General features: G+C 35.0%; 3 protein-coding genes across 3 annotated transcripts; all 3 read left to right on the forward strand.

Moving 5' to 3' along the window:
• The first annotated feature begins 11995 nt into the window (after window positions 1–11995).
• LOC123886724 lies at window positions 11996–21544 on the forward strand. Its single transcript, XM_045936015.1, has 17 exons — window positions 11996–12015; window positions 12307–12370; window positions 12476–12922; window positions 13009–13089; window positions 14182–14248; window positions 14350–14406; window positions 14520–14624; window positions 14705–14866; window positions 14973–15104; window positions 15191–15259; window positions 15347–15785; window positions 15866–16797; window positions 16897–16937; window positions 17016–18105; window positions 18206–19866; window positions 20005–20064; window positions 21233–21544. The coding sequence occupies exons 1-17, from the start codon at window positions 11996–11998 to the stop codon at window positions 21542–21544; spliced, it is 5739 nt and encodes a 1912-aa protein (XP_045791971.1).
• A 5-nt stretch (window positions 21545–21549) lies between these two features.
• On the forward strand, window positions 21550–23020 carry LOC123887333 (protein PELOTA 1-like). The gene is made up of 4 exons (XM_045936634.1): window positions 21550–21808; window positions 22008–22083; window positions 22196–22228; window positions 22698–23020. Exons 1-4 carry the CDS (start codon window positions 21768–21770, stop codon window positions 22797–22799), a joined length of 252 nt encoding a protein of 83 aa, XP_045792590.1. The 5' UTR covers window positions 21550–21767; the 3' UTR covers window positions 22800–23020.
• Window positions 23021–23825: 805 nt separating this feature from the next.
• Window positions 23826–25181, forward strand: LOC123887334. The gene is made up of 3 exons (XM_045936636.1): window positions 23826–23835; window positions 24557–24646; window positions 24745–25181. Exons 2-3 carry the CDS (start codon window positions 24557–24559, stop codon window positions 24988–24990), a joined length of 336 nt encoding a protein of 111 aa, XP_045792592.1. The 5' UTR covers window positions 23826–23835; the 3' UTR covers window positions 24991–25181.
• Window positions 25182–25450: the final 269 nt, after the last annotated feature.

The raw sequence follows: 25450 nt of genomic DNA on the forward strand, positions 1-25450 counted from the left end.
AATCCGATCCTCGGCTTCATTATGGACACATAATCCATTTTCGTTATTGGAACCCAAGTTTCCAATGTTCACATACAATCATGAATGCATGATTACTTTTAAACACATCAAATACATGACGCTATCTAGCTCGAAGCTATTCATTCACTGATGCGGAAACACAATTCCGACATCTAACACATTAGAATAACACAATATCCTATCACTCAATTCATAATTATTCACATGATAATTATCTGCATACTCATTTTTATACACACAAGGTTTCATTTACACTTATGTCATAAAACATACATCATTCTCTTAACATTGCAAATTAATGTTAAAACATAAACATAGTCACTTGAACTGCAAGTCATTGCATACGCGTGCGAATCATATAACGATTAACAATAAGCATTAACAACATCAACATGTATCAACAAACATGTAAGGATACCCTTAAACCATGTTACAAGTGCCTAATTGCACTTAAAACAATTATCAAAAAGTTGCTGTCACAGTGCTGTTCGCTGAGCGAATCCGTAGCGAACCCGTAGCGAACACGTAGCGAACACGTAGCGAACACGTTCGCTGTAGCGAACAGGTAGCGAACTACACCAGAAATATCTGTTCTTGAGTTATCTAAGGCGGTTTAACATTGATTCCACTCAAAAATTCATCTAAACATGTTATAAATTCATATAAACAGCTATTCTAAACATATATGGTATCAAGGAACATTAATCATCCCTTCCAAACATCCAAATACCTCTAATAATCAAAATCAAGCCAATTTCTTGAGTTTTAAGCAACTTTTATAAACTTTTTCAACATGATCCAAACACATACATATTTATCATGAAATCAAGCTAGTGATTAACACATACAAAGTAATGATGAAGAACATCACACTCACATACAAAAGCTTATCAAAAGTCTAAAAGAAATTGAGTGGGAGAGTTCGGGAACGGAGACATAGACAATCTCCCCCCTCCTTGTCACTCAAGAATCATGAATTCTAATCTCTTACCTTAAGCAAAGATGATGATCCAAGCCTTTCCTCTCCTCTCTTGCTCGTGAATCTCTTAGCCAAACCCTAGCTCTTGCTCTATCTTGCTTCTACTCACTCAAACTCAAAGAAATGAATTTATGAAATTATTCATGTGTTTGACTTGTTACTTATACTACTTTCCAAATGTCATGAACCAAGCCCAAATGGCTTAGGCCCATGCCTCTCACGCCCATAAGCCCAAAACAATGGTTCTCGCGTCTAATAACTTACGTTCGGCTAAACAATTATTCGTCGCTCACTAAAATAATAAAAGCCAATTAATAAATAAAATAACATTTAACAAAATATACGAATACGAAAAATGGGTCGTTACAATCCTACCCCCCTTAAAAGAATTTCGCCCTCGAAATTACCTAGAAACAGATCGGGATAAGAATCTCTCATCTTGCTTTCCAACTCCCACGTTGCATTCTCACCAGCCGGTCCTCCCCACACGACTTTCACGGATGCAATCTCTTTGTTTCTCAACCTCTTCACTTCTCTCCCTTCGATTCTCAAAGGCACAGTCTCGATGGTCAAGTCATCCCTCACTTGAACATCGTCCGATTCAATCACGTGTGTCGGATCAGACACATACTTGCGCAACTGTGATACATGAAAAACATCGTGCAAATTCGCCAATGATGGCGGCAATGCAATCCTATACGCAACTTTCCCAACTCGCTTCAAAATCTCAAACGGCCCAATAAACCTCGATGTCAACTTCCTTGACTTCAACGCACGTCCTACTCCAGTAGTCGATGTAACTCGTAGGAATACATGATCCCCCTCTTGGAATTCAATGTCCTTCCTCCTCTTATCATGATAACTCTTCTGTCGACTCTGAGACACTTTCATCTTCTCACGAATCATCCGAATCTTCTCTGTTGTTTCTTGTACAATCTCTGGTCCAAGAATTGCACCTTCTCCAGTTTCATACCAACACAGAGGTGTCCTACACCTTCTCCCATACAAAGCCTCAAACGGTGCCATTCCGATACTAGAATGGTAACTGTTGTTGTATGTAAACTCTACCAACGGCAAACAAGAATCCCAATTCACGTTTTGCTCCAAAACACAAGCCCTCAACAAATCCTCTAAGGATTGTATCGTCCTCTCCGACTGACCATCTGTCTGAGGGTGATACGCTGAACTCAACCTCAACTTCGTTCCTAAAGCTTCTTGCAAGCTTTCCCAAAATCTAGAAGTAAATCTCGGATCTCTATCCGAAATAATACTTGTTGGAATACCATGTAGCTTCACAATCTGCTCCACATAAATCTCGGCCAACTTAGGCACCAAGGTACCTTTCCTGATAGCAATGAAGTGAGCACACTTCGTCAGACGATCTACCACTACCCAAATCACCTCGTTACTTTTCTTGGTCTTCGGTAAACCTCCCACAAAATCCATTGCAATGCTATCCCATTTCCATTCGGGTATAAACATTGGTTGTAACAAACCAAACGGCTTCTGATGCTCAATCTTCGATTTCTGACAAGTTAAGCATGAATAAACAAATTCAGAAATTTGCCTCTTCATTCCCGGCCACCAAAACAACTTCCTCAAATCCTGATACATCTTGGTTACCCCAGGATGAATACTCAACCCACTTCTGTGACCTTCTTCCATGATCATTCTCTTTAATTCGGGTACATCCGGTACACAAACTCTTCCTTGAAATCTCATGACTCCACTTTCGTCCATCTTGATATTGGTCTCCTTACCTTCATTGATGAGTACCATCTTCTCCATCAATTTCTTATCCGATTTCTGACGTTCTTTAATATCTTCAAGAAAAGGATTCGTCAACTTCAACATCCCAAGCTTCACACTTGTAGAAGTAACCTCACACACAAGACTCAAGTCTCGGAATTCTTCAATCAACTCTAACTCTTTCACCATCAATGATGACATATGCAAAGTCTTCCTACTTAATGCATCGGCCACCACATTGGCTTTTCCGGGATGATAACTCAATTCAAAATCGTAGTCCTTTAAGAATTCGAGCCATCTTCGTTGCCTCATATTCAACTCCTTCTGGTCGAATAAGTACTTCAAACTCTTGTGATCACTAAATACTTCAAACCTCGATCCATACAAGTAGTGTCTCCACACTTTCAAAGCAAACACCACTGCGGCTAACTCCAAATCATGCGTTGGATAGTTCCTCTCGTGAACCTTCAGTTGTCTCGAAGCATATGCTACCACATTACCCCCTTGCATAAGCACTCCGCCAAGTCCTAACTTCGAAGCATCGCAATACACGACGAACGACTCTTTGGCATCAGGTAAAATCAACACGGGTGCAGTAGTCAATCTTCTCTTGAGCTCTTGGAAACTCTTCTCACAAATACCATCCCAAACAAACGCTTGATCTTTCCTCGTCAACTTGGTTAACGGCAAAGCCAACTTCGAAAAACCTTCGATGAATCTTCTATAATAACCGGCTAAACCAAGGAAACTTCTAATCTCTGAAACAGATTCCGGCGTTCCCCACTGTGACACAGCGTCAACCTTCGCAGGATCTACCGCGATTCCTCCACTTGAAATTATATGCCCTAGGAAACTCACCTCTTTCATCCAAAATTCACACTTTGACAACTTGGCATACAACTTCTTCTCCTTCAAGACTTGCAAAACAATCCTCAAGTGCTCTTCGTGCTCTTCCTCGGATTTTGAGTAAATCAAAATGTCGTCGATGAACACCACCACGAATCTATCCAAAAATGAATGGAAAATTCGGTTCATATACTCCATGAAAACTCCAGGTGCATTGGTCACACCAAACGGCATAACTGAATACTCGTAGTGCCCATACCTCGTCCTAAATGCAGTCTTAGGTATGTCTTCCGTCTTCACTCTAATTTGATGGTATCCAGATCTCAAATCGATCTTACTAAACACACAAGCTCCAACTAGTTGATCCATCAAATCATCTATCCTTGGAAGTGGATATTTATTCTTGATCGTCACTTTGTTCAACTGACGATAGTCTATACATAATCTCATGCTTCCATCTTTCTTCTTTACAAGCAATACCGGCGCTCCCCATGGCGAAACACTCGGTCGAACAAACCTCTTCTCAAGCAGCTCTTCAAGTTGCTTCTTCAACTCATTCAACTCTGATGCTGACATTCGATACGGCGCCATCGATATCGGACTAGTTCCAGGTACTAGGTCGATAGAAAACTCTACCTCTCGCTTTGGAGGCACGTCAGATATATCATCCGGAAACACATCTGGGAATTCACAAACGATCGGTAACTCTTCTATCTTAACTCCTCCTTCGAGTTTCAATGATGCAAACATCATGAACATCTCGGCATGTTCTTTCAATGCTTCCGATACTTCCTTCCCGCTCATCAAATGCAAGTTCTCCTCCGGCTTCGGAAAAACAACGGCCTTCTCACGACAGTTGATATGAATTCGATTAAAGATTAACCAATTCATACCAAAAATCACATCCATACCACTAAGTGGAATACACACTAAATCCATACCAAAGTGCCTATCAAAAATGGTTACGGGGCAATTACGACATACTTGTCGGGTAATCACTGAACCATTAGCAGGAGTTTCTATTTCCATCCTACCCGTCATATCCGTTAAAGGAATACTAAGACGCTTTGCACAATCCAAAGAAATAAAAGAATGCGTCGCTCCCGTATCTATAATCGCAATTAAAGGAGTGTCATAGATGAAACACGTACCTCTAATGAGATTGTCCTCAAGGCTAGCATCCTCTCCACTTAAAGCAAACACCTTGCCCATCACCTTCTTGGGCTTCTTACAAGTCGGACTCTTGTGGCCTTCTTCACCACAGTTGAAACACACCACTTTTGTCCTACACACTTCGGTCTTGTGGCCCAGCTTTCCACAATTCTTACACCTATCTCCTTTCTTAGGGCAATCATAAGACATATGACCCCTTTCTCCACAGTTGTAACAACTTCCATTCACCGGCTTCTTACCACCACTGGTATTCCCTTTACCGCGGTTGTCATAAGGTTTTCCGCGCTCTTGTCCTTTCCCTTTTCGGTCATTCGCAGCCTTGTAGTAGTTCACCTTTGCCCTACCATCTTCATCACAAATCCTACTTTTGTTCACAAGGGTCGCAAAATCCCTTATCTGCGAAAATCCAATCATATGCTTGATGTCTGGACGTAGACCACTTTCAAACTTCACACACTTGTCGTTCTCCGCTTCCAAAGTGTTGTAATGCGGGCTAAACGCACACAAAGTCTCAAACTTGACGGCATAGTCAGCTACCGTCATATTCCCCTGTTTCAGTTCCATGAATTCCACCACTTTCTTGTTCTTCACATCCACAGGAAAATACTTAACCAAAAATTCTCTTTTAAACCTCGCCCATGGTATAGCCATACCACCGGGTCCTAGCCTCAACTTAGCATTCTTCCACCACACATTCGCTTCCTCACGCAACACATATGTTCCAAGGGTTGTCTTCCCTTCCTCGGAACAATCCATTGCTTCAAAAATTATTTCAAGCTCCTCCAGCCACTTGTGAGCTCCATCCGGGTTGTAACCTCCGGTAAATGTTGGCGGTTTCTGCTTCATGAACCTTTCCAACCTCATCTCTACCTCTCTTCCAGGTTGATGATCTCTAACCACAATGTTGGTGAGTGCGGCCAAAGCCTCCGCAATCTGAGCATTCGTTCTCGCAGCAGCCATGATTCCTGAACGAATCACAACTAGACGTTAGAAAGTACTAACAGTGTTCCCTACACATGTTCATACGGGGAAAAGAAAAGTCCTAATTGGTTCACACGAACCGACCTGCTCTGATACCACTATTGTAACACCCTAACCCATACTACCCTTAAAAACGCAATTTTAAAAACTTTTTAACAAGTGTAAAGGCAGAGTGCCACGCGGTAATTAAAACACAAGCATACACACAGAGCATCATGAAATTTAACATGAAAAGCAACAACGGATTCCAATCAAACCAAGCATGCATATATATACATATATATATACATAAGCCAAATTCATCCCTAAGGATGTCACTTATACAAGAACTAGCATATCAAAAGGTAACACCGATATACGATGAAATCCAAGCGTAAACCCCGACTCGATGTTACATTACCAGAGCATTTACTATTTACAAATTCTAGTCAAAAGCTAGTACTAAGAGGAGTAATCTATTCTAAGTCTCCTCACCAAAAGGTACTTCAACACCACGCTAGAACCGCAGTCTAAACGTCGGCACAATCCTCAGCCTGAATATCTGAACCCCCAAAGGTCCAGCAAATAACACAAAGCAGAGAGTTAGAAAAACATAATCGCATATCATACGAGCATAAGAAAAGCCTTACACTTTCGAGCTATCATACATATTCTAACTCACGCCAAAACATTGTACTAAACAATTATCAATTAATAAAGTTCAACACAATTCGACCAGATAATGTCACATACCACTTATCAAATATATGCGCATTTACCCTAAGGTATCTAATGCCAATTAATTCACTGTCATGCCATCCCTAGACATAACTAAATGCATGTGGTACCAAGATGTCACACCAACGGTGGACCAAGAACAGTTTTATATCATGCTGGATATGTCGGAACTTACCGAACCATCTTATCTCCCTTGGATAAGCCAAAACAGTTTTATATCCTGTTGGATAGCAGCTCTGGACTCATGGATTCATCTAATCCGATCCTCGGCTTCATTATGGACACATAATCCATTTTCGTTATTGGAACCCAAGTTTCCAATGTTCACATACAATCATGAATGCATGATTACTTTTAAACACATCAAATACATGACGCTATCTAGCTCGAAGCTATTCATTCACTGATGCGGAAACACAATTCCGACATCTAACACATTAGAATAACACAATATCCTATCACTCAATTCATAATTATTCACATGATAATTATCTGCATACTCATTTTTATACACACAAGGTTTCATTTACACTTATGTCATAAAACATACATCATTCTCTTAACATTGCAAATTAATGTTAAAACATAAACATAGTCACTTGAACTGCAAGTCATTGCATACGCGTGCGAATCATATAACGATTAACAATAAGCATTAACAACATCAACATGTATCAACAAACATGTAAGGATACCCTTAAACCATGTTACAAGTGCCTAATTGCACTTAAAACAATTATCAAAAAGTTGCTGTCACAGTGCTGTTCGCTGAGCGAATCCGTAGCGAACCCGTAGCGAACACGTAGCGAACACGTAGCGAACACGTAGCGAACACGTTCGCTGTAGCGAACAGGTAGCGAACTACACCAGAAATATCTGTTCTTGAGTTATCTAAGGCGGTTTAACATTGATTCCACTCAAAAATTCATCTAAACATGTTATAAATTCATATAAACAGCTATTCTAAACATATATGGTATCAAGGAACATTAATCATCCCTTCCAAACATCCAAATACCTCTAATAATCAAAATCAAGCCAATTTCTTGAGTTTTAAGCAACTTTTATAAACTTTTTCAACATGATCCAAACACATACATATTTATCATGAAATCAAGCTAGTGATTAACACATACAAAGTAATGATGAAGAACATCACACTCACATACAAAAGCTTATCAAAAGTCTAAAAGAAATTGAGTGGGAGAGTTCGGGAACGGAGACATAGACAATCTCCCCCCTCCTTGTCACTCAAGAATCATGAATTCTAATCTCTTACCTTAAGCAAAGATGATGATCCAAGCCTTTCCTCTCCTCTCTTGCTCGTGAATCTCTTAGCCAAACCCTAGCTCTTGCTCTATCTTGCTTCTACTCACTCAAACTCAAAGAAATGAATTTATGAAATTATTCATGTGTTTGACTTGTTACTTATACTACTTTCCAAATGTCATGAACCAAGCCCAAATGGCTTAGGCCCATGCCTCTCACGCCCATAAGCCCAAAACAATGGTTCTCGCGTCTAATAACTTACGTTCGGCTAAACAATTATTCGTCGCTCACTAAAATAATAAAAGCCAATTAATAAATAAAATAACATTTAACAAAATATACGAATACGAAAAATGGGTCGTTACAAAACGTATTGCTCATTTTTTAATATGAGTCAATTTTATTTATGGAATTTTGTTCACATAGGTAAATGAAATAACGGTGTAGAAGGAAAACCAACTGATAACAAGAAATAAAATATCGTGGTAGTTCAAGATATTAACCACCGTTAGCAACTTGCAACCAACCACCATATACACAACATAATACATAAGAGAGAGACAATAAGGTTCTAATAGCAAAAAAAGACAAGTGTCAATCTCTAAGATAGTCCACATAGGATTTTAAGTCCACATATTCTTTTTTTTTCCATTCATGCGGGCTTTTTGGACCGTTCTTGCATTTTTAGTTGATTAAGCCAATCCATTAGGATTCTACATCAAAATTATTGGTTCTTATTGGAACTTAAATAAAACACTACAATTTACCTACAAATTTTAATATAGTAAGTATCGGGAGGTGCAATTATTGTAGGCAGAAGGACCTGTTGGGTCTTACGACCCACAACCCGTTTTTGAGCCCGGTCCGTTTGGATGTTTGTTTAACAAAGGAAGAGACAAACAAAGTAAACCCTATCCATTCATCTTATCCTTCCAACGAGTTCCACGCGATTTCCCAACTTCCCGTCAAAGTTGCCGCTCAACAAGGATATTCGCTCAAGTCTTCAAATCGTATCCGTTCATTATCGAGGATGGCTTCTTCATCTGCGATCAGGTAGTATCTTTTTCAATTGTTTTTTTCTTTTGTACTTTTCGACAACATGAGGGACCATTTCATACGACTTTGAACTCTCAATCTATTTGTGGATAATATAGTATACTGTATATTCATCTGTAACATGTACTTTAACAAAATTAATTAATACTTTTTGTCAATTATACACATGTTTCTCAATCTCTCTATATGTCGTTTTCAACATAAATTGGGTCTTAGGTGAAACTTTGCTTTCTTAGTAGGTATATTATTCAAACATTGAAAAAAAATACTCATGTTACTTTTATTTTGACTTTTTCATATTTTATAAGAAACAAATCTGGTGATCAATCCAAAGTTACATGTTGGTTCCAAACTGAAGTACATCCTTCTAAGGTAAATTTCATGAACCAATAGTTGAGTTATTGTTCTTCATGTGAATCAATTAATTAACAGTTTCTCACATTCAATTAATGGACATTATACTTTATCTTTATATTATATTAGGAGGAAATTTATATTTGTCCTGCATTTGCTAAGAAGTACATACCCAAAATGAACTTGAAATACTTTGGATGGATCAAGAGTAAAAATAGAAATCAAAACTATGGATGCACTATGGTTGTTTTCAAGTGGAAGAATGATCAATATTATATTAGTGATGGTAGAGTTGTTGCCAGGAGGAATGGCATTAAGGTACCAACCATTGTCACCCTATACTTTGAGGGCGAAGATAACACTTTTACCATGTGGCCTGGAACACTTGAAGAACGTCCTAAATTTTTTAAATTGAGTCATTCAATTTATCCTAATAGGTAACTATTTATGTGTTTTTTTGTATATTGCCAATAACAAATGTGAATTGTTATTTAATTATATACTAATGTATATCTTCGTAATTTTCTTATCAAACAGCTCTAATGGCTGGTCATTTAATCCAGAAACGCATTTCGAAACTGTTATTTACCCATATAAGGTATTGACTATGTAGCAAATACTTTTATTTGTATATACGAAATTTTTATTTCAAACTATTCCTATTGATAGAGTTATTTATAACTTATGATTTATATGCCTATATGAAATGTAGGAAAGAATTGACATTTGCCCTACCTTTGTGGGAAACTTTGAAAGCATCATCAATTTTGAAAATCCTGTATCATTAATAAACAGTAAGAAACAAGAATGTGAGGTGTTTCTTAAATGTAGTAAAGGTATATGGTATTTCAGTGATGGAGAAGAAGTTTGCAAGGCATTTGGATTTAAGAAACCCACGTCTGTCTTCTTGAATTTTCAATTTAAGGATAATCCTTTTGATCTTATTGAAAAAAGAGCTAGGCAGACTGCTCCTATTGTTGAAGATCTTGCTGATAAAATCCCAGTGATTGAGATATCTTCTGATTCCAACGAAGAAGAAGATGACGATGACGATGAGGATGACGAATCAGAAGACGAAGATGACGATGACGATCACGATGAGGATGAGGACCCTGGACCTTTTGGCATGGTTTATAATGTTGAGGATGTTGTTGAGGATGATGAAGATCGTCTTTGTTATAATCACTTTGATGTTGAGATCACAGAGTCCATGGCATATTCCAACCAAGTTATGGTAAGTGTAATTTCTAATTAGTAATGTTAACAGTTGCTTTATAACTTTAATTCTTCCTTCAATTTATTTATCCCTAATTTCATTTTATTGTAGCATTTTCCCAACCCAACATCGAAACATGCTCTTCGGCCAAGTCAGACGGAGATTTATATTCGAGATATTAACACAGGAAGAGTAATCAATTGCAAAATCAAGACTTCGACCCGCAATAAGAATGAAAGATATCTTGGGAAAGGTTGGTATGATTTCAAGCAAGAGCTTATGTTGATGCCTGGAGATGTGTTGAAGTGCTCAGTTGAAGACCCGCCACATTACCTCAATGTCATGATTATCCGTCGAGCTTGATTTTGTTAAGAAGGACCTGTTGATTATAAGAGCATTTGGCAATTATGTAATGATGGTTTATAGTTTGGATTATTTTGGCAAACAATGCATCCATGTTTCTGCTGTTTTGGCTATTATATGTAATATATTTTGAACAACTTATGAATTACTATCATGTAATGTACTTTAACTATGTTTCAAGACTTATATTGTGTGTATTAATCTTGCGTATGAATTTAGTGCTTATAGCATTGCAGCTTATTGCATAGGAGCTTATATCATAAATGATTAATAACCTCTTTACATTTCAATATGTACTTTGAAAAGTACTTACATAAACTAAAATGTTTCCAAGTGTGATTACATAAGCACTTATAAATTGTTAACAAAATGTATATAAGCACTATGGCAAAGTATGACATAATATCTCAGCATCATTCAATATATAACAAAGGTTTATTGAACTTTTATTTTGCCATACCAAATATTTAAAATAATGATGTATAAAAAATTTCAAAGAATACTAATCCGATTTTGCAATTTTTATTTTTGAAGAAAATAAAAAAATAAATAGAAAACCCAAGTTCGTGAAAGTTGAGTGGAACATCGTTAATGACAAATAGCACTTCTCTGGTTCGATTTTGCAAAACTTTTTGTTACAAAATATAAAAAACTAAATAGAAAACCTAAGTTCGTGAAATTGAGTGGAACACTGTTCGCGACAAATATCAGTTCTTTTTAATTTATCAACACACTATTATAACAATTTATGTCAATGTATAAGCTCTCATTAGTTTCAAACAAGCCAATGGTAAAAATTATATATCCAACCCGTTCGATGCAGTTTTCATTACCACGTCAACTTCAATTTTGAAAAGATTATGGTTATCAATAATAACATAAAGAATTTAATTTATATGCACCGTATGTATAAACTTATTTTGCACACGCGTCCAATAATGTCATTCCTTCGCATTATCTATGCTAATTAAAAATACATTATGTGTCACATTCTTTAAATGGTGTGGCAACGCATCATTAGATATATGTGTAAAAAAAAAATTACACCGACGGTGCATAACAATTAAACTCTAATATAAAAGAGTCTTATACACACATTTTTATCGTCTACTTCAATTGGGCTTACAAATCTGATAATATCATAGATTATTTAGGCCCAACTCTTGATCCAGCCTACATTTGCAAATACATATTAGAAAAGTCATCGTGGCACGACATCATCTTCCTCCTTCATCCTCTTCTTCGTCATACTGTTCACACCATCTTCTACAATGGAATCTTCAATTAACAGGTAACAACTATCTATACCTTACTCTTTGCGACATTCAATTGATTTGCGACCCACAATTTTTTTTAATCGTCATCTAATGTTGGATAGAAAGAGGATAGTGACATAGGTTATTAGGAGCAGATTTGTTTTTGGAGAAAATATGAATTCCTCATCATTCGCATAATTAGTCAAAAAGTTAATTACATTACTCTAATTTCTAAATCTTTTTTCAGCGAACATCTAAATGATAGAAATATTGACATAATACTGACGAATGTAATAATGTTAATGTGTTTATACAATGAATTTCAGCATTCCTTCACAATCTCTCCATGATAGACCTGCTTGGTTTAAAACAGTTATTGACCCTGATAAGGTATTCTCAATTTATTTCATTTATTTGATATTTTATTTAGATATACATTGGTTTAATATTTAGCGTTGATGCTGATATAATTTGCATACATCAACTTTGTTTTAGGACGAAATTCATATGTGTCCACTTTTTGTTAAGAATTGGTCAAGTCAGATGAATTTTGAAAAAACTGGATGGATTATAAATGGTAATAAAGAGAGAACTATGGTGGTGTTCAACTGTGACAATGGTAAATGGTATATTAGTTCTGGAATTATAGTTGCCGTGAGAAATGGATTTACAGTACCAACGGAAGTTTATCTTTATTACCAAATGAAGCGTAATAATTTATTGATGTTCGAATCAATTATGAGTCAATTCGCTCCTCCTTATGAGGCTCCCTGTGAATCCGATGAACATCCATGTTCTGGTTTTTTTTATAATGAGCAAAACAATGAGGATGTTGAGGTTCAACAACTTAATACTCAAGGTACTGAAGATATGGATCAATCACATATCTATAAATTTGATGTCAAGATCACAAGTGCAATCATTAACAATAATGAATTTCAAGTAGGTCATATTTAATCCATCAATAACTGTTGTGTTTCAACTAAATTTTTTTACTATTTTGAGTTTCACTTTTAATTTTATATCAGGAATTTCAAAACACATCGTCGAAGTATGTTCTCAAAGTCAAGGCTGAGAAAATTTCTGTTACGGCTTTGGACACAAGCGAAGTTTGGAATTGCGAAATAATGCCATGTAATCATGTTGGCCAAGTCAAAAAAGATGTTGGTGAAGGGTGTTACCACTTTAAGTTGAAAAATAGGTTGATGGTTGGCGATGTCTTGCGGTTCAGAAAAAAATGAAATCAACCTATGTAGAAGTCAATGGAGGGTTCAAATTGTATTAGCCTTTTGTTGTATATAGATATTTAATATATATTGTGTTTTAAACAATATTTCAATTATTGTGTTAGTGGAACATGTTGTGAGAATTTGTTGTAATATTTTCAATGCTACAAGAGTTATGCCAATATTAGGCATTTGATATATAATGTTGTTTTATGCATTCTTGGTTTATTAGTATTCCATTATTAATTGAAGGTTTTTTAATTACGATATACAAACAATGCTTGGCCATCGTATCTCTATATAAATTTCAATTATATATGGTTTGATGGTATGCATACAAATTCAGTTTTAAAGGTTTTCTTTTTATTAATATCATGCTAAACTTATAACCTGTTAGGGTAATAACAAGTATAAGAAGACAAGCAATTGCATCCACAATTGCATGTGATGCCTAAATATCATTTTTAATTGTTGAATCCTCAAAGCACATAGCAAATTGTCTTATTCTCAAGGCATATTTGCCCTTTTTCGTCCAACATTATTGTCTTGACAAAGACAATACAAAGTATTACCTATTCTCCAAATTTTACTTTCCTATAGGAAAGTTAGATATTATAGGTTGATGAAAGAGACAACACTCTTTTGCATTTCCATTTTTTATGCCACTTATACCAATATGTTGAAAGTGAACACACAATATAACCTAAAGAAGGTTTATCTTAAGTTGACTATCTTTTTTGTTTTCTTCCCAATTTGTTTATTACACCAATACCGAACAACTTTGTGAAAAGCCTTGGGTTTCATCTCTCCTCAAACCAATGCATTCTTCACAAAAATTTTCATGAGTTCCTATAATTTGAGGATCATCACTCCTATAGGTTTCAACATTTGTTAGCCAAAATATGTTTAACTAAAATACCTTCATGGTATATTTATAAATTCAAAGTTCAATCAATGAATATTTCTCAATCAAAGATAGCAAGATTCAGTAGGAAACAAAAGTTACATAATCATACAAGCAACAAGAATGGCTCTTCTTCAGGTTTGTACTTCCCAATCCTTTGTTTCTTCAAAATACTTAGAGGTTTATATTTAATATTTATATTTAGTATTCATGTCTAATCTAATTGTTCTTACTGACAGAAAATATTCAACCAAATTTGGGTCAAAGCTCTTTCAATAATACATCATCTGGTTCAGGTAAAACAAGATTCATGAGCTTCCATAATTTTTGAAGTATACAATTGGCTATTTTTTTTGTTATTTCACTTACCTTTATTTTTTATAACTTGGAGGTATATTTGAAATGACAGAGAATATCATGCCAATGGATATCAGTATCCAATCCAACTATACAACAAAGGGAGAACTATTTAAGAGGAAAGCAGACAGGATTCCATTGTCACCTTTGACTCAAGGTATTGCAAATGATATTTTTAATGTCAATAGGATTCTTTGCAAGTAGCATACCGTAACGATATATTTCTATTTGAAACAGGAAGCATATTGACTACAAACGTAGAAAGTGATATGAACCAAAACATTCCTGCAAAAAGAATTAGAATTCCAAATCCTAAGTATTTTTCTCCTGTATCATGTGTTGTTAACTCTTCAAATGAGTCGAGCTCTAAATCATCAAGATCAAGACCTAAGCAACAAGGTTAATTACAATATTATTTATTTGACACTTTGTATTATCTGGTTTTGCATTTATCATAAAAGCAAGCGATTTATTAATCTAATATTATACGGTTTTACATATACAGGAACAAATACAGGTAAATCTAAAGTTGCAGTTCCTGCGTTATCAAGAAGAAATAATCACACTTCAAAAAGGTTTCCGCTACATAATAAATATATTGGTGTTCAAAGAATAGATTTTGATGATGAAACCAATGGTCAGTATATTACTACTAAGTTTTATTTGTCTAATGCGTTAAATATAATGTTGGGCTACTAAACTAATTACTACATTGCAATTCAGGTTCTTCTAATGTGGTAAATGACATGGATGTATATAAATCCAATTTGTATGCAAGTTCTGAAATTGAAGGTATGTATTGAATCTACTTCTATATGTATAAAAGAATATTTTTTTAAATTAGTCTTTATTAATATATTGATTATAATGGTCAACCAGGAGTCATTAACTTTGGCATGCCTGAAATTACATGCAAGTGGTGTAATGCTGAATTATGGTATGAGGAAAGAGCGGAAAAGACAAGGCATGGTATTGATATAGAATTTTCAATTTGTTGTGCAAAAGGAAAAGTTGAACTTCCTCTTCTTAAAAAACCTCCAGACCTTTTACTAGCTTTAATAAATGGCCGTGATCGACGTAGTAAGAACTTTCAGGAGAACTATAGAGCTTTCAACAGTATGTTTGCTTTCACGTCATTAGGCGGTCACATAAATTACAACATTAATGATGGTGGTGGACCTCCTCAATTTATTTTAAGTGGTCAAAATTATCACAGAATTGGATCTTTAGTACCAGAAGCAGGAACAACTCCTAAGTTTGCACAGTTATATATCCATGATACTGAAAATGAAGTGAACAACCGAGCTGCGTGCTTTAGGTTAGTAGTTTGTAAAGTTTAATCGAAACATAATTACAATTACATGTGTTATATATGCCTAATACTTTTCTATTTTTCAGGTCTGATAACAACAAAAAAGATCCCATTGATATTTCTTTAGTTAAAGATCTTAAAGAAATGATAGATTATTGCAATCCACTTGCTAAGTCTTTTAGGAAGGTTAGAGATGCTATTCAATCCGGTACTACTCATAATTTGTCATTAAGATTATATCGAAAGCGAACAAATGATTCAAGAATGCATAATATACCTACAGTTGATGAGGTTGCTGGTTTGATAGTTGGTGACTTTGAAGACTCAGAAATTGGAAGAGATATTATTGTTAATGATAAACAGTATGGCTTGACTAGAATTCATGAAACTCATGTGTTGTTCCTGCCTCTTCAATACCCGTTGTTGTTTCCTTGGGGTGAAAATGGTTGGGAACCAGATATTCCACATAGAAAGACAAAAGAAGTACCAACAAGTGAGAAGGAAGAAAGAGTTAAAATTAGAGAATTCATGGCGTTCCGCATTCAAGAAAGAAAAAAAGAATTTGGGAACATTGTTTTTTCTAGGAGATTGTTTCAGCAGTTTGTGGTGGATTATTACACTATGATAGAAGCCCAAAGGCTATCATTCATAAGAGAAAACCAAGATAAAATTCATTCTGATGTACTAAGTGGTCTACAAGAAGCTGTCGATAGGGGGGATGTGGATGCTTCAACAGTCGGAAGACGCATTATTTTGCCTGATTCTTTCACTGGAGGTCCGCGATACATGTTCAACAATTGTCAAGATGCTCAAGGAATTTGCAAGAGATTTGGTTATCCTGATCTGTTCATAACAGTTACATGTAATGCAAATTGGCCTGAAATACGTAATTTCATTGAACCGAGAGGACTTCAACCTTCGGACCAACCAGATATTGTTGCCAGAGTATTCAAGATGAAACTGGATCAAATGATGTCGGACTTAAAAAAAGAACAAATATTTGGCAACGTCATAGCAGGTACGTGCTATTTATAGATGATTTACTCCACTCAATTCGTTTTGTCATTTATTGTAGCTTAATTAGTAATAGTACATTGATATGTTTACGTTATAATAGGTATGTATACTGTGGAGTTTCAAAAAAGAGGTCTTCCACATGCACATATGTTAATGTGGTTAGATGAAAAAAATAAGATTAAAACTGGTCATGATATTGACAAGGTGATATCTGCTGAGCTTCCTCATCCTAAATTATATCCAAAACTTTATGCCGCTGTATCATCATTTATGATGCATGGCCCATGTGGTGAAGCAAATGTCAATTCTCCTTGCATGGTTGGTTACCGTTGCTCGAAGTTCTTTCCAAAAAAGTATAAATCGTCCACAACTATTGATAATGAAGGCTATCCTTCTTACCGGAGACGTAATACTGGAGTTACAGTAAAAAAGCCTAAGGCCAGCTTAGACAACGGCTTTGTTGTTCCTTACAATCCTTTTCTTTTGATGAGATATCAAGCTCATATTAATGTTGAATATTGCAATAAATCCAATGCCATCAAGTACTTATTCAAATATGTAAATAAAGGTCCCGACCGTTCAAATGTTGAAATATCCAATGCCAAAAATTCAAAAGAGCCGGTTGATGAAATTAAAAGATTTTATGACTGCCGGTATTTATCTCCGGCAGAAGCTGTTTGGAGGACATTTGCATTTGACATTCATCAACATTTTCCAGCTGTTATTAGGTTATCTATTCACTTGGAAAATGAACAAGTAGTTAAATTTGATGATAATAGTTCACTGCATAATGTTGTCCGTTATCGGGAAATGGTTGACACAATGTTTCTTGCTTGGTTTAAAGCTAATATGGACTACGAAGAAGGTCGCAATTTGACATATTCGCAGTTTCCTACAAAATTTGTTTATATACCAAAGGAACATCGTTGGCAACCAAGACAAAGGGGTTTTAGCATCGGAAGATTAACATATGTTCCTGTTGGAGCCGGTGAGTTATACTACTTGAGGGTGTTGTTGACACAACAAAAAGGATGCACAAGTTACGAAGATATTAAAACAGTTGATGGCAAGATATGCAAAACATTCCAAGAGGCGTGTAGTGAGTTAAGGCTTTTAAAAGATGACCAGGAGTTCAAAGATGCAATTAAAGAGTCTTATCAAACAGCGTCAGGTTGGCAGATGAGGAGTTTGTTTGTTAGATTACTTAACATGAATACAATGACTAATCCATTCGATGTTTGGAGCTGTACTTGGAAGATGTTGGCTGATGGCATTCTTTACAATAGGAGAAGGGAACTCAATCTTCCAGGTAATCAAATGATTGTTACGTTTTTGCATATAATATTTTGTTTATTAACCTACGAATTATATAACAACTCCGTGCTGATTCGATGATAATATAATTGCAGATTTACAAATATCTGATGATGACTTGCAGAATCTCTGTCTTATTGAAATTGCAAAACTGTTGACTGAAAATGGAAGAACATTAAGTGATTACCCGTCTATGCCTACCCCTATAGTTGAAGATGTCAATACCTTTCATAACAAACTCATAGCCGATGAACTCAACTATAATAGAGTTGAATTAGCTGCTCTTCATGAAAGTTTGGTTCAAAAGTTAACTGAAGAGCAACATGGTGTCTATCAAGAAATAATGACATCTGTGTTATCTGGTAATGGTCAATTCTTCTTTTTGTATGGTTACGGTGGTACTGGCAAGACTTTCTTGTGGAAGACAATTTCAGCAGCTCTAAGATCTAAAGGAGAAATTGTAATCAATGTTGCTTCGAGCGGAATAGCTTCTTTATTGCTTCCTAATGGAAAAACAGCTCACTCAACTTTTTGCATCCCATTGGAAATCAATGATAAATCTACTTGCAACATTAAACAAAATTGTTTTAGAGCAGAACTATTAAGAGCTGCCAGTCTATTCATATGGGATGAAGCTCCAATGATGAATAGATATTGCTTTGAAGCATTTGATCGTACGATGAGAGACTTGATGGGAAAGGTGGATAAGAATAACAGAAACAAGCCATTTGGTGGAAAAGTTATTGTCTTAGGTGGAGACTTTAGACAGATATTGCCGGTAATTAGGAAAGGATCGAGAAGTGAAGTTGTTAGGGCAGCTATTGGCTCATCAAAGATATGGAAGCATTGCAAAGTTCTGAAATTGACCAAAAACATGAGGTTGAAAGGTGATTTGACTAACAACTCAGAAATTGAACTCAAAGAATTTGCCGATTGGATTTTGAAAATTGGAGATGGCTTATTAGATGGAGATGAAAATGGAGAGGCTGAAATTAAAATCCCTGAAGAATTGTCTGTTCTACAAAATGACAACCCTTTGCTTTCTTTGGTTGATTTTGTTTACCCTAATATTGTTAACGATATTGGCAAAAACAATTTCTTTGAGGATGAAGCAATTCTTGCTCCAACATTGGAGGTTGTTAAAGAGGTAAACGATTATGTGCTATCTATGATTCCAGGTGAATCGAAAGATTATTTAAGTTGTGATACACCATGTAAATCTGATGAGGATAATGAGGTTCAAGGAGATTGGTTTACATCGGAATTTTTAAATGATATCACATGTTCTGGGATACCTCATCATCGGTTAACCCTAAAAGAGGGTGTCCCAGTTATGCTGCTGCGCAATATTGATCAAGCAAGGGGATTATGTAATGGTACCAGGTTACAGGTTAGAGAATTAGGCAAGAATGTTATAACAGTTGTGGTTATCAATGCAACAAATGACGGTGAAGTTGTCTATATTCCAAGAATGGACTTAGTTCCTTCAGATCCTGGACTTCCTTTCAAGTTTTGTCGCCGCCAATTTCCCATATGCTTGTGTTTTGCAATGACCATCAACAACAACCAAGGACAATCTCTCTCCAAGGTTGCGGTTTATTTACCTCGACCAGTTTTTACACATGGTCAATTGTACGTAGCAGTTTCAAGAGTAACAACAAAGAAAGGCTTAAAGTTTCTTATATTAGATGAAGATGGCAAGACCTGCACGACAACTAAAAATGTCGTATTTCCTGAAATTTTTGAGAATTTAAAGGTTTAAAAACAAAGCTCAGCAACACATGGTAAGTTTTATAGTTTTAATCAGTTGAATGACTTAAAAATTATTATGGTATTGTTAGTTTAACTGTTTTTTGACAAATAATTATAATATAATGTGGTCATATTCTTTCAGGTTCACAAGATATTATATTTTCTATCTTTTGATGGTGCATTTTTTGGATCGGAATCACTGGTTCCTGACATTCAAATTTTATTAGTTAGGTAAAAATTACCCCCTTTGTTGGATATTCTTTATATAAGCCACTATTATTTTAAATATAATAAATTAAATTTATATGTTATATATGTATCTATTATTGTATATATTTTATATTTTTCGTACATAATATCTTACATATGTTATTTTGTTAATTATATGAACCTATGCTTACTTTTTTAATATATTTGTTTTAATTCTATATACTTAAGGTATTAGGTACTTAGAATGTGGCCAAATGGGGGACCAATATTATTGATGTAGAATTTGGGCCGAAACTCAATTTTGGCCTATGACAAAGCCTATATCATAAATTTGCAAACCACATCTCATACATCTCATTAAGATACAACAAGTTGTCAATATTGCGCCTCTCCAAACAAGAAAAACAGTAGCAAGCAATCAAAGACATCAGTTTTCAAGGAACAGTTTTGATTCACACTAGTAGAAAAATGACTTTTGGTTTGGAGATACCACTACCGGTATGTGAATACCAGTAGTGAAATACATTTGACCAAAGGATTCCACTACTGATATTTTTAAAACGGTAGTGGAAAGTTCAGAGACAAGGGATTTCACTACCGGCTTTGCTAAATCCGTAGTGGAAAGTAGACACGGTGGCAATGTCGTAATTACGTACAAATTTGTTTTAATTATCTTCCACTACCGATCTAGGATTCAACGGTAGTGGAATCCTAATAGTGTTATTATTTTTTTCATATTCCCACTTTTCACTACCGATCTAGGATTCACCGGTAGTGGAATCCTAATAGTGTTATAATATTTTTCATATTGTCATTTTCATTCCCAATTTTCATACGCGTTCAATCTCCCTCCCACTGCAAACTCTCCATTCTCAATCGTCCCAAGTTCTTCCAAATCGTCCCAAGTTCTTCAAATCAAACACTCCAATTTCCCAATCATTCTCCAATCTCTCCATTCTCCATTCTCCATTCTCCATTCTCCAATCTCTCCAATTTCATTCGGTTTCATTCTCCAAACCCTAGAATGCTTGAATCGCCTCCAAATTTCTTCGTTTTTATTCGGTAAAGGTATGAATAAATCAAACTTCCTCCAAATTTCATTCGTTTTCGTTTTCATTCGTTTTCATTCTTGTTCATTCGTTTTCATTCGCTTGGGTTAGACATCATTTTTCGAGATTACGAGAGACCCGAGTAAGAAAATGATGATGAAAGGTAGAGGAATGGGTAGGAATAGGATTAATCCTGTTCAAACAATTTCAAGTCATATGGGTGATAAGGATAAGATTCAAGGTATTGATTTTGCTTATTGGTTAAAGATTGTTGTTACAAGTAAAGATTTTGTTGTTGTGAAAATGGATGTTGAAGGTACTGAGTTTCATTTGATACCTAAGTTGATTCAAACTGGTGCTATTTGTTTGATTGATGAACCATGGGAAATAATGGATCTGCTAGTTTATGTAATATATCTTTAACCCTGCACCCATTTAAAGTAGGGAAAAATGTGCAAAAGTGAAGTAATTAAGTAAATGTTTCATGTAGAATCACATTCATATTCATTAAGCAAAATGGAAGTCATGTTCTTCATCTGGTCGGCTTGTAATATGATTGTTGGTGTAAATAATGTCAATATGGTAAACAATATTCCATGTTTATTTTGCAGATCCTGCTGCAAGTGCTGATCTAGCCGTGGTGTTAATGCAAGAAGGATTAGCCCATATCCTCCTTGTTGGTAGAAGGTACTATATTAGTAACATTCATTAAATAGGTTTCACTTATCATTTTTATATTAAGATTAAGATGACCATTCGATAGAGTAGTAGGATTGTTGGTGTCGGGTGTGTTTGATTTCTGTGTGGAACCACATACCACATGTATATTAAATACTGGTTCTTCTTGTTGATGTATTTATTCATCATCTTATGACTGACATAACAGTATGACTGTTACTCGTTCACGGATAAAAGCTTCAATTCCTCGCAAGCATGGGGCTGCAATTGCTGGTTTTGAGAAAGTATGTTCTCTCTGTCTGCCTCTCTTTTAAAATGATAATAGTTACATACTGCTGTGAATGAATTCTATAACATGACTGTTCCAATTCTAAATCATCGTCCTCCTTTTTGTAGGCTTTGAATAAGTTCTTTGAGAATGTTTTGCAGGTAAATTCTTCCCGAGTACTGGTATTTCTCATGCTTAGCATTTATTCTCATTCGTGATATATATATATATATATATATATATATATATATATATATATATATATATATAGTTTGTTCAATTTAAAGAATATGTGCTAGTGATCTGCTGCGAGTTTGTATACTCAAATCTTTATAAGCTTATTTGTGCTGCACTAGATATAACTTATAAGTTGCCTGCACATTCTTTATTCACCAGTGTTAAATATATTTATTCTTTAGTCCAACAAAATTGAGAAAGGGGCACGCACAAGTTTAATTGATCCTGCTGATCTTTTTGGGCTTCTTCTTTCTTAGTGAGCATTTACAATTTGATACCACATATACATTTCTTAATGACAATGATATCCATGCATAAGCTCGGACGGATTTGGTATAGTTTAGTGTGTTTGTTATGCTTATTATTTATCTTATGTCTCTATTTCTGTTACAGGATCAGTTTCATCGTCACTTATTTTTGGAGGCAGAAAGAAGACAGCTGCGACCTATTATTGAAAACAAATCACGCATCATTCTCGCACACACAAGCTCATGATACAAGTATGGTTGCTTTCTTCATTGCATCTTCTCTTCTCCTCTCTATTCCTATGTTTATATGAGTTTAAGAAAGCCTTGTTAGGTAACTAGCCTTAAGTAACATGAAAATTATAGTTGATTATATGAAAACCTTGTGACTTTTTATTGTTGTAAGTTGTAACCCATAATTTTCCAGTATTTTAACACTTGATTCTACTCAAGTTGTACCGTTCCTTTTAGGCTGGCGTTTAAATTATGTTTTGTAGTTGTATCTGCTCTATATAGACATTTTAAGTGAATGCCAAATTTCTTACCCGTAGTGGAATCCCCATGATTTATATTAAAAAAATTTGAAACCATACATACCACTACTGTTCTAGAGTTTTGATTTTTCATATTAATATGCAGGCACAGGAAGCTACAAAAAAACGAAAAAAAAAAAAAAAAAACTAACATACCACTACTGATATTTATAACAATCAGTAGTGAAAACTAACATACCACTACGGGTATTTGTAATTACCCGTAGTGGAATCCTCAATTCTAAAAAAAAAAATGGAATAGCATACATACCACTACCGGTATTTACAAATACCGGTAGTGGAATCCCAGATTCTAAAAAAAAAAAAAATGAAAACCATACATACCACTACCGGTATTTGTAAATACCGGTAGTGGAATCCCAGACTCTAAAAAAAAAAAAATGAAAACTATACATACCACTACCGGTATTTACAAATACCGGTAGTGGAATCCCAGACTCTAAAAAAAAAAAATGAAAACCATACATACCACTACGGATATTGAAAATACCCGTAGTGGAATCTCATACATACCACTACCGGTATTTGTAAAAACCGTCGTGGAATCCTCATAAATTTAATTAATAATACAGTAGAAACCTGACATACCACGACGGGTATAAAAAGACCCGTCGTGGAAAGTATTGACTTACAACGACGAGTGTGTTTACTACCGGCCGCGGCCAGTAGTGGAATCCCTATTTGGCCGGTAGTGGAATCCCCTTTCTGCACTAGTGTTCAATCCATACAAAGGTATGTTTTTACTATCAATCTATTCTCCATGTTTATCTAAAACCTAAATTTAAGGAATTGGTGTATATCCAATTATGATTCATTTATGTAGGGGAGTTTGTTTCAATGTTGTGGTTATGAGAAGGTTGTTAATGGTGGTAGTGGCCTTTGCTAAGCTAATTATTAATGTTGTGCTTCATGTTTGTTTTGATTTTATGCTCTGTTTTTCTAATCAATGTTTGATACGTGTAATCTTCTCTCCTCTACAGTTCAGTTCACATAGCTTATATAAGAATCAAATTATAATTAGTTTACCTTTGATGTTAGGTGATTATTTTTTGAATTGAATTGTTACAGTTAAATGCACTTTGTAGTGGTATATATTGAATTGGATATATTTTCAACCTATTAAAGCTTATGATAAGATACTCTTATGCTATTCTATATCTATTTTATACCTCACCATTTGTACCATTCTGAGATTGATTATGCTAACTCTGTTGATAGACTTATTGATCTACATCAATATTAGTAGTTTTGTTGGTTTTTGAGATTGGTTATTCTAAATCTGTTCATAGACCTACAATTCTGATGATTATTGCAGTAAATCATCAATATTACAACTTTTTTAAAAAATTATATAATATCTAATTTTTAAATGATTTCTTATATATGGTCAATTTGAAAAACATAGCATATGTGTTATAATTTTCATTGTATCTTACAATTAACATATTATCAGATGAATGTTGTTAATGACGAACCTGTTGAACCACCGAGATCTTGGGAGATGGTTATCACTGCTGCTCATGTTCAAGGCAGAGGAGTTTTGGTACTATGCCTTATTTTGTCTACTTTTAATTTTAGCATTACTTTCACATTTTGTTGAATTCGACTACTAATTTAATTTTCAATTTTTTCACTTGCCAGCATTTTCCCCGCAGTATTGTGACTAACTATTTGCCACATCACCAACATGGTATTGTGATGGTTTTAGACAACTCAAACATTTCAGTCAATTGTAGTATAAAAACAACACCAAGGAATAGGAATGAGAAGTATCTATCTCAAGAGTGGATTGCATTTCTCAATCAAGCTAATATCAATGTCGGCCGCAGAATTAAGTTAACTATTTCAGATCCACCCGGAGTTTTGAGCGTTGGCCTCATCAATTAAAATGCACAATTCTATGATGGTCATTTTGTTTAATTGCGCTCATTTTAAAAACCATGTAGTGTTTTATATTTTGTTTACTATGAGTTTCAACTTTTATTTTAAAAACCATGTGTTGTTTGTATTGGTTGAGCTGTATAATTATTTTCTACTTAATCTAATGACAAAGAAGTAATATTTTTATTTGCTCGATACATCAAACTATCAATCTATCTAAAAAGTATATTTTTCTTATAATTACGAGGGACTAATTTACATTTAATTTCTTAATTACAATAAAAATATTGTACAAATTAATTTTTCTGTTTTGCCCTCTCATAAAGTCATACACATGAACTCATTTCACCTATATCTCATAACTCCGTTTCTCATTCACCAACCTTATAAATATTGAGGACTTCTTCAATAACTCTTTCTTTTCGATTTTAGTGTTTCAAATGTATAGATTGCAAAAAATAGTACT

The sequence above is a fragment of the Trifolium pratense genome, linkage group LG5 (assembly GCF_020283565.1).
Source record: "Trifolium pratense cultivar HEN17-A07 linkage group LG5, ARS_RC_1.1, whole genome shotgun sequence".
Taxonomy (NCBI): domain Eukaryota; kingdom Viridiplantae; phylum Streptophyta; class Magnoliopsida; order Fabales; family Fabaceae; genus Trifolium; species Trifolium pratense.

Coding starts and splice junctions, on each gene's coding strand:
- LOC123887333 (XM_045936634.1), top strand. CDS start 21,768: ATGCAAGAAGGATTAGCCCATATCCTCCTTGTTGGTAGAAG. Junction 22,084..22,195: donor CAATTGCTGGTTTTGAGAAA/GTATGTTCTCTC, acceptor TCCTTTTTGTAG/GCTTTGAATAAGTTCTTTGA. Junction 22,229..22,697: donor TCTTTGAGAATGTTTTGCAG/GTAAATTCTTCC, acceptor TTTCTGTTACAG/GATCAGTTTCATCGTCACTT.
- LOC123886724 (XM_045936015.1), top strand. CDS start 11,996: ATGGAATCTTCAATTAACAG. Junction 12,923..13,008: donor TTAACAATAATGAATTTCAA/GTAGGTCATATT, acceptor ATTTTATATCAG/GAATTTCAAAACACATCGTC. Junction 16,798..16,896: donor ATTTGGCAACGTCATAGCAG/GTACGTGCTATT, acceptor ACGTTATAATAG/GTATGTATACTGTGGAGTTT.
- LOC123887334 (XM_045936636.1), top strand. CDS start 24,557: ATGAATGTTGTTAATGACGAACCTGTTGAACCACCGAGATCTTGGGAG. Junction 24,647..24,744: donor TTCAAGGCAGAGGAGTTTTG/GTACTATGCCTT, acceptor TTCACTTGCCAG/CATTTTCCCCGCAGTATTGT.